At 38.5% G+C, this 14062-nt stretch overlaps 1 protein-coding gene across 2 annotated transcripts in view; it reads left to right on the top strand.

Annotated features, from left to right (window-relative positions):
- TCF4 (transcription factor 4) overlaps positions 1-14062 on the top strand; it is a 364700-nt gene that overhangs the window by 118917 nt on the left and 231721 nt on the right. For both annotated transcript variants that reach the window (XM_024756812.1, XM_024756813.1), the window contains 2 exons: positions 8969-9030; positions 11874-11970. In XM_024756812.1, the coding sequence (XP_024612580.1) occupies positions 8969-9030; positions 11874-11970 (159 nt within the window). The remainder of the gene's footprint in view (positions 1-8968; positions 9031-11873; positions 11971-14062) is intronic.

Raw genomic sequence — 14062 nt, 5'->3', positions numbered from 1 at the left:
TAATGAGAAGTAAAGGGCCTTTTTCCAATTACAAGGGAATAACAGTATTAAGTTCCTGTGTTATGTCAACCTGCTTTGATTTGATTACTGTGAGAGAAATGGATTTATCTGTCAGTGTTACTTAATTAAGCCTTCTCATTGATGTTTTGCAGAGTAATATAGTGTGGTTTGCACATTTGAGCCTAAATACAAAGAAAATTGGCCTAAAACTGAGACTTGACCCCGAAGATAACATGTAAGATGGATTGCTTGTCATTGCCAGGTCAGAGGCTGCCGTGTTAAACACAGGTGGAAGGTTGGGATGTTGAAAAGATAAACTGAGAGTCAGTTTATGGGAGTGATTATTGTAAGCCAAAGGGACTGGGCTACACAACTGGATTTTAGGGAAGATTTTTGAATATTTAAAGCTGTTTGGCTTCCCCAGTATTAGTCATGTGTTCAGAATAAAGGGCAAGACGAGATAAGACTAGAAGAAACAGGAGGGGCAGATTTTGTTAAAGTATAAAAGGAAACAGAAGAAAAAACGAAGAGGAACAAATGCCATTTGGGAGAAGTGGACCATTGTGGTTTTGCAGAGCAATTACAGCCTACAGATATTTCAATTAAGCCAGCAGCCCTTTCCCAGAGCCTCACAAATGGCACCCCAGGGAGAAAAGAGGTAGAGGGGAAAAAAGAAGAAGAGAGAAAACTGTTACATGTTTCATCTTGGCTCTTTTTTCCCCCTCTGTTGGAATACATTTAATAAATTATTGATCAAATAGACATTTTAAATATCAATTTGTATGTCTTCAGTCATTACAGTATTATGGATATTGTGACATAAATATTACATGTCTGATTTGGAAAACTCCTGTATAATTACATGTACTTGTTATCAGAGTTATATATTCTTTTTTTATTTAAAGATGAAGCATATTTCAAAATTCATCTTTGTTGTTTAATGTTTATTTTCTAAAACATTTACCTTTTATTTCTCACACTTTGTGACGTTTATTTGTAAATACATCTTTAAAAGGTACTAAGCACCTAGTTAGAAACCTCCCTAAGTTATATTCACTTTTAGCTTAGGTACTTTGAAGCTTATCTATTTAATACTGGAGTTAAAGGGTATGCTGGTTTTATTTTCCAAAGCCTTCAGATATGGCATCTTACTTCCAATTGTATTCTTACCTAATTTGAAATATATCTAGCCTTCAAGAACATTATTTTAGTAAGACTGATTTTTATTAAGTGCTTTTAGACCGGTTACATTTCAGAAAAGTCAAAGGAGGCATATATAATTCACATTATTATACGCTTGCCTCCGTTGTTTGTGGCTGTTTTCTTTTTGGGCTCTTACTTGGAGAGGTGAGCTCTTGAAAGGATGAACTTCTCTTTAAGACGAAGACCCTGACTGGTTAGTTTCAAACATTCAAAATGGAAGTTTGCTAAATAACACCCATTTCTCTGTATTTCATGTTAGGTTATTCAAGTCACAATATTATTCAGCTTAGATTATCATGATACTTCCAAATTATACGGATTGATATAAAGAGTTCAAATTTACTTTTGTCTCAGTTTCATAATATAACTGTCTACTCACCTTGAGTTTTGAAGAAGATTTCTGAGTTTCCGAATATGAAACACCACTGGCATATTTATAACGTAATTGTTATTTGTTTCATTTTGTTACTTCTGTATTATCTGAATATCATGTTATATGAAAGTGCTTTTCCTGTTAACAGCACTGTAAAGTGCAGTTAACGCCACGTTTTAAATATCTGAGATTATTTAGTGTTCATTTTTGAAAAACAGTTTACTTTGAACTTAAGGAAAATAGTCAAAAAAAAAAAAAAAAAAAGACGTATTTATAGAAGTTTAAGTTGGAGGTTAATAAAAGTTAAAATTTGCAGTAATTCCCTTCTGAACAAATTTTCCTACTATACTTTTCCCCCAGTGTATCCACATTTTACCTTTCCTTATACAGTTGACATATTTATATGTATGAGCTGTAAGATCATCTTATATTTGACCTTTGAGTTTTCAGATTTATTTGATAAGGACATCCATGCATCCTGAGAAAGCCAGCGTGGATGGCAGTGCTCTGAAAATGGGATGCCCAGGTCCCTGTTTTTATATTTAAGGTATCTTAGAATTTGTGTGGAATGCATTGCCACAGACATCATCTTTTGTTTAGTCAGATTTGGGAAATGCTGGAAGTTTCTCACCACTGTCCAGGTCACTCCTTTTGAAGCCTATGTTGTTTCTTACAGAAGCCAGAAGAAGTGGTCATGGTTGTGTGGCCCTTGTCAATATCTGAAGCTCCTCCACCCTTCCTACCTCTGTCCTAGGACTCAAATTTGACTTCAAATTACTCAGAGTTCTTATTATACTGGGTGCTAATGAAAATGTGCACATCCTTAACATGCTCTTTGCTGATGAAATATTTTGAACTCTGAATTCATCTGGCACTGACGGAGAGCATATGCCATCTCGGTTTGTGTGAAGGGCTCAGCCAAGGGTTCTTCCTGGACTAGGAAATTAGTAGGCGCCACAGACGTACGCAGTCTGTGAGTCTCCATGATGGTGTGGAGGAGATGTAATAGTGTCTGTTATTGCAGAGAGAAGGGTTTGAGACCGTGTAGACTTCCACATGCCTCAGAATGATTATCTTCCCAGGAAGAACTCAATCTGTCTCCCAATGCATTCTGAGTGTGTAGAAGCTTTCTTCAGGAAATCAATATATTTCCACAAGGGTTGGAATTCGTAGACCCTTAGAGCAATGCAGAATACCACTTTGGTTGTTCTGACTTCATGAAATTCTGGAGCCCTGGTGGTTTGGCAGGATCTGGGCTCTAAGTTAGGAAAGGCTGGATACACAGTGCTACCCCAAATCAACAGGGTTAGGTAACTCTCATACTTGTTCATTGCAAACCAAGGTTAAACTTACATAATATTTAGTCTGTGTTCTTAGCTTGGGCCTTCGGTCAGCACACATGATTTTGGCAGCATATCGTTTATACAGTATACAAAAAAATGTTGAAATGAGATGCCAAGAGGGTATTCGAAAGGTAAATTAAGTCACTCAACAAATGTAACGCTCACTGAATTCTCATGGTGATCATGGTGATTGTGCTGCAGGGGGTTCACGGAGAATGTGGGACTTGATTACTTTAAACACATTGGCAGTTTCTAAAAACCAGGAGAGTATTTGAAAGTCTCTGACCAGCCACTTAGCAGAACAAAGAGTCATAAAATGTGAGACTCAGATTTCCTTGAATAAATCACAAGTTTATTTATGTGGTTTGATTACCTTCGATTTTGGAAGGTATTGGTAAATTTGGCACTCCGTGGTAGGTATTGGTTACTGGTAGTCTGCTAAGTGTTTATCAATTATCAGTTAACTCATTTACTTTAACAAAACTCCTTGAGGCTGGAAAACTTATTATCCCTTTATCTCCTGTTAGATACCTGCTTTGGGTGGATCCTGAGTTTTCACTTCTGTTCTCCTTGACCCAAGAGGCCATTACATTTTCTAGGTTGGCAGATGTCCTCAGGGCAAAAAAATGTCTTTTCTTCCTCCGTGGGTTCCAGCTTTCACTTTGATTTTGGCTGGATATTTTCTTACTATCTTGTCAGCTCATTAGGATTTAGAAGAAGATTAAAATTTCTATCCATGATTTTTAGTGTTTTTTTAAATTATTTTGTGGTTCGCGGACCTCTCACTGTGGTGGCCTCTCCCGTTGCGGAGCACAGGCTCCGGACGCGCAGGCTCAGCGGCCATGGCTCACGGGCCCAGCCGCTCCACGGCATGTGGGATCCTTCCGACCGGGACACGAACCCGTGTCCCCTGCATCGGCACTCAACCACTGTGCCACCAGGGAAGACCTGTAGTGTTTTTTTAAAGCCATGAATATTTATTTATTTATATATTTTTTATTGAAATGTATTTGATTTACAATGTTGTGTTAGCTTTAAGGTACAGCAAAGTGATTCAGTTATGTATATGTATATCTATATATACATATATATATCTGTATATATACTTTTTAGATTATTTTCCATTATAGGTTATTACAAGATATTGAGTGTAGTTCTCTGTGCTATAGAGTAGGTCCTTGTTGCTTATCTATTTATATATAGTAGTGTGTATATTTTAATCCCAAATGCCTAATTTATTCCTTCCCCCTTTCCCGTTTGGTAACCATAAGTTTGTTTTCTATGTCTGTGAGTCTATTTCTGTGTTGTAAGTAAGTTCATTTATATCAACTTTTTAGATTCCACATATAAGCAATATTGTATGATATTTGTCTGACTTACTTCACTTAGTGTTTTGTGGCAGAGTTGTCCCAATATACTAGCCTGCCCTGTTAAGAATGGAAATCAAACCCACTTATTTTACAGCTGACAAAAATGAGTTCAGATAGTCCAGTGAGTGGCTCAGACCATAGAGCTGGTTAATGCAGAGTCACGGCTGAAATCTAGGTCTTTATCCCAACTCTTTGTGCTGTGCTTTCTGACATTTGTCCAGTCTGTCTGATAGCTTTGATCTCACTGTTCACATAAACAAAGTGGAGGCTTGAGTAACCATAAGTTTAATGAGTGTGGATGGGAAGTTGTAGAAATTAAAACTCATCTCTGTATATCTTTTCTCTAAATGGAGTGGTCGGTCCTAGTTCTGCCCAGACTTCACTTTTGTGTTTTGATGCAGAAATGTCAGACGTTTTAGACGGGGCTTATGCAGAACTACTCAAATAAAATGAAAATTTGTGGATGGTCAGGTTACCTCCTAAGGCAGCTGTCAAGCCCATGGAAGTTACTAAGTCTGTCCTTGTCTAGGGTAAAAGAAGTTGGAAAATTTTGAACAGTGGAGCCCACTTCAGTCTTTTGGAAGAATAGTCTCTATCATTCACTTGCTTTTTGTCTTTTTCTGTATATGTTCCCATCTTGCATAGAGGGTGACAACAGAACAAGGGAGACACAAGAACTCATATTCAGACGACTTCTATCGGGCAGTTTTTCATTTGTAACTTTGTTGCCTTAATGACTTTCCTGAATAATTTGGGTATTTTTATCCAGTGCTCATTGTGAATCTTGTTTCACTCTTTGCCCACTCAGGAGCTTCAAGAATTTTGATCCCTCTCTCACAAATATCCTGTCCATCACAGTGTACATTGTTGATAAGCTCATCATAGCTTTGGCTTGATATTTTCCTGCTTTTATTTTCCAGTCTCTTGAGTTCTTCACATATCTAGTTTTATATATTTGTGTTGTGTAAATTCTGTAATCTTGTGTGGACACGAGAGTGGGCACAGACTCTGAAATAAATACATCCACTCTGCTTGGGGAGAAGTGACTGGTGGGTAACAATCGAGCTGGTCATGGAGAGATCTGAGCTTCTTACCAGAGAGGCATTTACTGTGGTGGAGAAGAACACTCCCTGGCTATCACATTGACAGCACCTTTGTCTGCCAGCTCAGCCATTCACTGTCACCTTGGGGAGGGTTTTCTGTCCCATCTAAGCCTCGGTTTCCTCATATATCAAATGGTGATACTGTTAGTCTACTGAAGTGCTTGGCACAGTGTCTGACATATTTAAGCTCATGAAATGTTAGCTGCTATTATTTTTTGAGACATAAGGAACAGTTCCGGCATAGGGAACAGCAGGTACAAAGGTGTGGAGGTAGAAAGTGTATGTAGTGTCCAGGTACACCAGCTGGGAGTAGGGAATGGCCAAGTGTAGGCCACGTGCAGGGTCTACATAAAAAGTGAGTCTGGGCAGGAGCTACTGGGATGTAGATGAGATGAGAATGTGGACCGAATGCTGCTGAAACCAGCCGCCTGGGCAGGGATTTTAAGACAGGGAGTGAGTTAGGCAGTGGGTGCAGGGTGGGACATGCATCTGTCTTGTGTTCCCATTGGAGGGGACTGGTGGTTCTCAGACTCCTGTGTACATGAAAATTACCTGAGGACCTCGTTAAAAAAGCGGTTCTCTTGGTCCTGCTTTTAGAGATCCAGGAGCAGTAGGTCTGCAATGGACCCTAAGATGCTGACTTTGAAATGAGCGTACTGGGTGCCTAAGATGTAGATGGTCCTCAGATGCACTTTGAGATGCACTGCGATCGTTGTTGAAGAAATGCTTGCTAACTAACTGGCAGGTCTTGTGAAGCTCAGTGGGAGGGAAGATGGAAACAAATGTCTTAAAAATAACACATTTACATTCGTTACCTGCTATAGCTTTGCGTCTTCTTGCAATGGACACGTGAGCACCGGTTGTACAGATATTCTTTCGAAGATAAAATATCATCAGAAGTCATACGATTGTTCTATTAGGGTTGGGAGGGCTAGAGAGGTGTCTTATCTTCTCGATCTAGCAGGAGGCCAAGTGAAGGAAAAGCCTGTTAAAAGGAGAGCAATAAAAGGAAGGGAGCAGAAAGGAGGTGCAGCAGCGTGAGGTCAGGAAATGAGAACGATGGAATGGGAGAGAATGGGAAAAGAGCAGTCAGCTTTGATCGGTTGGGAATCTGTTTGTGAAGGAACCCAGCCAGTATTTAACCTGTTTTGAAAAAGCTAGACTTCCAGCACTTTTAATTAGTGGATTGCTCGCTTTTGAAATTGCCCAGTTGGGAATACTCAAGTTTTGATGTGTTTTATTTGCCTACTAATTAGCAGGCTGCTTGGTTGACCATCATTTTTCTTTTATTCTGTGGATGGACGATGTATAGGAAGGTCTCTTGAAACACTCCAGCTTCAAATGCATAGGTCACTATGTATTTAGTAAGGGGTCATATTCATTATAAATCAAATTGTAGTACATCTTTTTCTCTAACTCGATTCTTCCTTTTTGCTCTTTAATAGAATTTGTCCTCTAGCACAGGGCTTCTCAATCCTGGCACAACTGACGTTTAGGACCAGAGAATTTTTTGTTGTAGGGGTATTCTGACATTTGTAGGATGTTAGCCTCTGTCCACTAGATGCCACTAGCTCTACCCCACCTCCACGCCCTGCCAAGTCGTGCCAACCAAAAATGTCTGCAGACATTGCCACATGTCCTTTGGGGACCAAAATCATCCCCAGTGCAAAACTACTGACCTGGAATTACTATGGTCCCCTTTCCTCCTCGTCTCTGCCTTCTTTTCATGTTTAAAATCCTCTTTGAAAATTGAAAAGGTAAAATAGGTCCAAACAATACAAAGTCTTATGGTGGATACAGGGATTCAACTTTATCCCTTCATTACTTTTTGGGCCAAATTTAAGAGGAGAAATCTCTCAAATTACTCCAAGCTGGCTGTTTCAGGTGAAAAGCAAGTCAAGATGTGCACACTTCTGGTTGAGATATTTTGTCGTTTATACTTCTTTTTTTTGCAAATATTTGACTTGGAGTTAAGGATGAAGAGAACTGTGCAGGCTACAAAACTTATTTGTGTGATAATCCCAAGTGTTCTAAGTCACTTCTTCGCGTACTCCCCCCGATTCAGCCTCCACGAGATAGGCCAGGAGGTTGGATCGTTAAACAGCAGATTTGGGAAAGTATCGCACCTTTTCTCCAGACTTACTCCTCCGAGCTTCCGTGACATCTCTTAAAGCTCGCAGTCACTGATTTTAGCTGTCCACAGGGGATAACTGTTTGCATTTGCATTATCTTCCAAGGTACTAACGAAAAGAACTGAAATATTTGTTTAAAAAGAGAGAGAAAGATTTCAGGTTTAGTGGTAATAGTTGTTGGTTGTTGTTTCGATTCCATCTCTTACTGTGTTCTAAAACGCCATGTACTCCACTGTACCCCCAAATAAATCAGTTAAGTATACTGTGATCACTTCTGCTGATAATCAAATAGGAGTAATAAAAGGAAGGACAGTAGTGTGTTAAGAGAAGAAACAGTATCACTGAAATGTTAGAAAACACACTAAATGGGAGTATGTCTCCTGAACCGAAGTTTCACACCTCCTCCTCCAGTTCTGTCAGAGGAAGCTTGTGATCGCCGTCTGTTACCCACCATGATCAAGATAATACAACAGTGAAACTTTTCATACTCATAAAGAGCCTTTCATCAAAAATCTCAAAGCCATTTTAAAATATAGAGTGACTGATCTTTCCAACACTTTTATGTTTTGAGCAATGAATATGGTAACTTAGCTGTTAGACTCTCCATCCTTCGAGTATTTGCCACTTGAAGCACTGATAAAGCATCTAGTAATTGGTCAGCATTAGAACTTCGTTGGTACCGGGTGTAGAGAATTCCAGCCTTCTGGGAGTTCATACAGTTCTCTTTGCCATCATTTCAAAAGAAAACATTGCTTTAACAACTATCATATCCACATCTCAGTGCACAGATTAAGGATTGTAGCCAAACGGTATGCCCATTAAAAAAGAAATTAAAAGACTGAGACGGCGTTGTCTTAAATTAAAAAACTTAAAAAAATCTCCTAATATCCTTGTAATGTCCCGATGGAAATAGACTACTGAATCCTTTTTCGTCTTGCATATTTTGTTCATGTCTGTTGTTTGGTGGGATGAGCCTTGGTAAGAGGACAGAAAGTGTCTAGGAGCATTATGGCATGGATGCAGCTAATATTAGTATGGATATGTACCTGATTTAACTGTGTGTGTGTGTGTGTGTGTGTGTGTGTGTGTGTGTGTATTAAGATTGTGTTAGTGTATTTTTAACTTACCTTGTCCAAAAGATTTTAATAAGACTTTAAGTGAAGTTTCAGGTCTATAAAAGTTGAGGCTATGAAACATTGTGAAGGATGGAAGTAACTTTTATGTTCATACCTCTGGTTCCTGAGGGTCCAGTTCATTTCTGCTGTGAATTTAAATGACTTAATTTAAGTAGATGGGTCAGAAGCCACTGTCATCATGGTAGCCTCGTGCCTGATTCTTAATTAAAGGCAACAGGAGATTAATTTGAAACATTAATTTAAAAGTGCATATGCAAAAAGAAAGACTTATTGCAAGAAAGCCTAAAGAATTTTTCTCTTGTCCCTAGATGTAGAAGACAGAAGTAGCTCAGGGTCCTGGGGGAGTGGAGGACATCCAAGCCCGTCCAGGGTAAGTATATCTAATCTTTTTCCCACAACCAGACATCCACATATGTAAATTGACAAACTGTAGGTGAGTTTCTCTCTCTCCCACACACATCTGCACAGATATATATGCATACTAAGTTTAATGAGGATCAGCTTCTTCTTGGCACTTTTTTTCATTCTCTTATTGGATGTTATTATTGATTTTGACACCTCTTCCACTTTGGCTAACCAGAAGAAAAAACCCTTCATTAAATATTTGGCCTTACTTTGTCAGTTATTGATCCAGTGTTACAGAAAGTTATTCGTTGTAGATGGTGCAACGTTGAGAAAAATCCTAGTATCCCTGGAATGTGTTGGTGTAAATAAACCACTGAATAATTCTGAGGACATAGTATTAAGTTCTAGCCTACCAGTATAATCTGCATAATAAATCCGAGTTGATTTCACTTTGCAAACATATGATTATCCCACCAGTAGTGCCTTTGGTCACCAGTGGGTTCATTCAGATTTTTGCCACTCCTTTCCATGGTTTTTGGTTGTTAGTTTGAATGTCACGGGAAGACCGTGGCATGGCATGCGAGTGGGTTGGTTAGGCCATACGTGTTTTTGTATGTATACGACCTTGGGTGTGTCGTTTCACTTTCTTGGGCCTCATTTTCCTACTTTGTAAAATGAAGAAGTAGAACCAGAGGATCTTTCATGTTCCTTCTGACTTAAATGTGTATGATTTTATATATAGTCTGTCTTTAACGGAGTCATTTCTAGGCCCTCTAAAATCCATGTCAGTTTTTATAATATACATATAATACCCCAAATTAGAAATAGACTTAGAGCACATAGTAAAACACCTGCCCCCCGCCCCACAACCAGCTGTATAGCTAGATGAAGCATTCTGCAGGAGGTGAGGGGATAACGTTTTGCTTTAAGTGTTCACATAAATTTGAGGTGGAGGGAGGTCTCTATCTTGGCATAAGAGGTAAGGAAGGTAATCAAGCTGTCAAAAGGAGGCCATCTCAGCAAGTCGTAGTTCGCCATTTCCACCTGTTCTTTGGCCTTGGGGTTCAACGCTCTCGTCTTCAGGGTACAGCAGGAGCTCTAAGCTTACCAGTTACTTTGTTGAGCACTTGCACCAGCTGTCAAGTCTGACATTCTCGTGCATTATATGGATGGGTTGAGGAAATCTTTCCTCCTCCTCACATTACAGTCCACACTTGCAGAAATAAATCCATTCCCCCTGACAGCAAGCGTAGGAGATGACAGAATGTCCCTCTATTGTTTAGTTCCTTCAAATGTACTTAATTTCTTCTGCTTTCTCAGTCTAATACGCGTAGTACTTTTAATTGTTCTTCTGAGAACAAGGTCCATTTAGGATAGTCTTGACTTTTATTTGGCTTTCATGAACTGTCTGGCCACTTTTTTTTTTTTCCAGGAAATACGTTAGTGAATAATTTTGAATCAATATTTTGTAATTTATATTTTCTAAATTCAGGGGGTTGGCACGAGACAGGTTACTGTGGCTGACTTGTATCGGGCAAACAGGCCGCGTCTCTCTTTTTTCATCTTCAAGTGGTGATGTTTTTAGTCACCTTGAAACACTGTTGAGGTTTTAAATTAGATAATGTATATTAAGCGTTCAGAAGCTCTGGAGGGTGAGGACACTTAATAAATAATAATTGGTATTATGCAACGTCTGGCATAGAACCAGTGAGTGTAAGACCCATGCTAGGTATTAAAAAACATGACATCTTTTTATACACTGACATAGTGGCAGCATCACATGACAGTATCATTCAAGTTAATTTTTATAAATGAGGAAAGGCGATTGACAGCAGGGTAGTTTGGAACCTTAAGGCTTCCATTGATTCTCTAGTGAGGTGATGCACGTTTTCATTTTTCCTACAGCATCCGTCCCTTTCGTGTGGGCAGATTCTGCCCTTTGGCTAACTTGCCAACTGATACCTCTGAGTAAATTTGACTTAGTCTTTATGGGCAGGGCAACCAGCTGAGCAGCATGGCTTTTTTCCCTTTCTGGTCATTTGATGTATCTTAGTAGACTGAAATTTGAACCATATAAGATAGATGATTTTAACTCCTTCCTGTATGTTATCCAATTCCTCCATTAAAAGCAAGTGGCTGGGCAGTTTAAAAACATTATTTTAATTTAGAATTCCCCTTAGAACTATGAGATGATCATGATAATGACACATTTCCACAGATCAGTGTCTGCTTTCAAACTATTTTTTTCTTTGTCTAAATTCAGAATTTATGCTTAAGTTTCTGATGTTCATTTATAGTCCTGTTGTAATAATTTTAACATTCTTATGTGTTAATTACTCATGGAATGATCCAATTCTCTTACAACCACAGTAACAACTACAAGAAAACATTGAAATTTCAATATCATAAAACCCAAGGCTGCTGTTTAAAAGGTTCTACCTTCGCCTTCCAAAGGCAATTCATTACAGGTTATAGGTAACTTTCCCATAGCACATTTTGCATTTTTTTTTTTTTAAATAATGTGGGCTTTTCAAAATAATAACGTAATATTTACAATAGAGTTTATATGTATCAGGTGTTTTACATGCATTATTTCATTTGATCATGTCAATAACTTCATGCAGTTGGTTCCATTATTATTATTCCCCCAATTTCACGGCTGTTATGAGGAAGATGTGGACTCTGCAGACTCTAGAGCCCTCTGTTTCCCAGTGTACCTGTGAAGATGCAGCTTCCTTCTAATGAGGTGCCAGGGTGGGAATGGTGGACTCCAATTTCTTGGGGTTAGAGAGGTGTCAATAGTCGGGCATACTTATGTGCTGATGTATTCATGGCGAATTTAAACTTATGCTGTTATTTTATTTGCAGAACTATGGAGATGGGACTCCCTATGACCACATGACCAGCAGGGACCTTGGGTCACATGACAATCTCTCTCCACCTTTTGTCAATTCCAGAATACAAAGTAAGACTAATTTTGAATTAACATGCATTTTTTGAATGCTTATGTTTTACCTTGGAAGGGAGAAGAAAGCCCAGACAGAGATTCTGTTTTGTAGGAACTTGGATTTTCAGCCAGTTCGCTATAGTAATTTTAAATTGCAGAAAAATATTGACAGTCTATGCTTGGTAATAGCATATACAGGACTAAGTTTTACAACCATGTGGAATTACCTAATTTCAGTGATACTGAATCCATGTGGAAAATTTGTGTTTCTTAGACGTAAAGCACTTCTCCCAATTTCAATTACTTTTTTTTTTTTTTTTTTTTTTTTTTTTTTTTTTTTTTTTGCGGTACGCGGGCCTCTCACTGTTGTGGCCTCTCCCGTTGCGGAACACAGGCTCTGGACGCACAGGCTCAGTGGCCATGGCTCAGGGGCCCAGCCGCTCCATGGCATGTGGGATCTTCCCGGACCGGGGCACGAACCCGTGTCCCCTGCATCGGCAGGCGGACTCTCAACCACTGCACCACCAGGGAAGCCCGCAACAGTTGTTTTCTAAGTTTAAGGTTGATGAACTGAAAGCAGTGAATATTTAAAATAATATCATTGGGCCTATCCATTGTCAATGAGATAAGGTCAGTGTTAGCTTGAATTTTTATTAAAAGGGTTATGGAAATCCCTTTAATAATAGATTTAGTGTGCTTAAATCAAAGTAGCATGTTCAAGTTGAATTGTAAAGTCTGGTTATGTATTTATCAAGGTGTGAACTTTAGTGCTGATGGTCTAGGAGGTCCCCATCCTACTTCATGAAGTGAGCTACATGTAGTTTGAGACAGTCTTCGAGTTTCTAGCATGCCTTTCCTACTGGCATCTTTAGCGTATGTTTCTGCTTTGACTACCCTGTAGGGATTTTTTTTTTCACAGCCGTAACCTGAGCAATGGAAAGACAATTTATAATGGCTTAAAAGGTCCCAATAGCTGTTACTTTAGTTTTGATTGGAAAAAAAAAGATCTCTGTTCTAATAAATGTGAGTTTTAACAATATTAGTAAATCTCTCAATGTGGCCAAATCCTGTTGTGAATCCATCAATAAATGAGGTTAAATTTTATGTCCCAGGCTGTTGGACTGTACTCCAAGGAAAACACGCAGCCATATATATTTCATTCTGAGACCATAATTGCAGATGCTTCTGAGAAGTCCCGATTTTTCAGCCTTGGACACTATACTTGTTATTTAAGGTGTATATTGTTCTTGAATCTCAGTCATTTTTTCAAAAGTCACCATCAAATCCATCTAAAGGGACTTCAGGTATTTAACACACTATAGTCAAAGCAGAGAAATACTAGGAATTTATTTTTAATGGGCCATAAAGTGTCATCCCAACTTTGAGGACCACGTTCTCCAAGTTGTGTTTGACCATAGGTGGTTCTTACGTTTGTTCTCTTTTTTTTTACTTTAACTTTCATATTTATGTTTTAACTTTGTAGCTAAAATAAAAATCCCAGGTTTTTAAATCCATTGTTGATAAGAGATGCAGTGTTTCCTGTTTCCAGGATAGACAGATGCAGGTGACTAGATATATTTGTCAACTTAGATTTTAAAGAAAAACTTTAGATTTTTTTCGATGACAGTAGTAATAATTCTAGAATCTCATATCATCCCATCTCTATTTCTCCTCATCCAGCTTCATAAAATAAAATATTAAGCTGAAAATAATCATCTTGAGAAGTAGCACGTAAAAAGTATATTAAAGAATTTCCTTGGAAGATTCTAAACCTGTCCTCCAATGAGCTAACGTAAAATAGGATAAATTACTACTCATATTGAGAAGTTTATGTTACGTCCATGAAAAAGTTTTCCTAAAGAACAACATGATAAATTCATATTACAGAAGACACCAAACAATACAGAGATACCAAATAATTGTTCTTGTTTGTGTATCCTCCTGGGTAACTGTTTTACGAACCAAATTCGTTTTTCAATCCAAACAGTATTAAAATATAAGTGGGCTGAGAGTCTAGAGCTGGAATGGAGAGAGCTGACTCTTTTCACTTAGTTGTTGTTTAAGCTGAAAGTCCATGTCAGCTGTGTTCTTTTATCCCGTCTGCCCTCCT

This window comes from Neophocaena asiaeorientalis, unplaced genomic scaffold (genome assembly GCF_003031525.2).
Source record: "Neophocaena asiaeorientalis asiaeorientalis breed wild unplaced genomic scaffold, Neophocaena_asiaeorientalis_V1.1 scaffold133, whole genome shotgun sequence".
In the NCBI taxonomy this organism is placed as follows: domain Eukaryota; kingdom Metazoa; phylum Chordata; class Mammalia; order Artiodactyla; family Phocoenidae; genus Neophocaena; species Neophocaena asiaeorientalis.
Note: the sequence above shows the minus strand (reverse complement) of the source record. Positions and strands in the feature narration are given on the sequence as shown.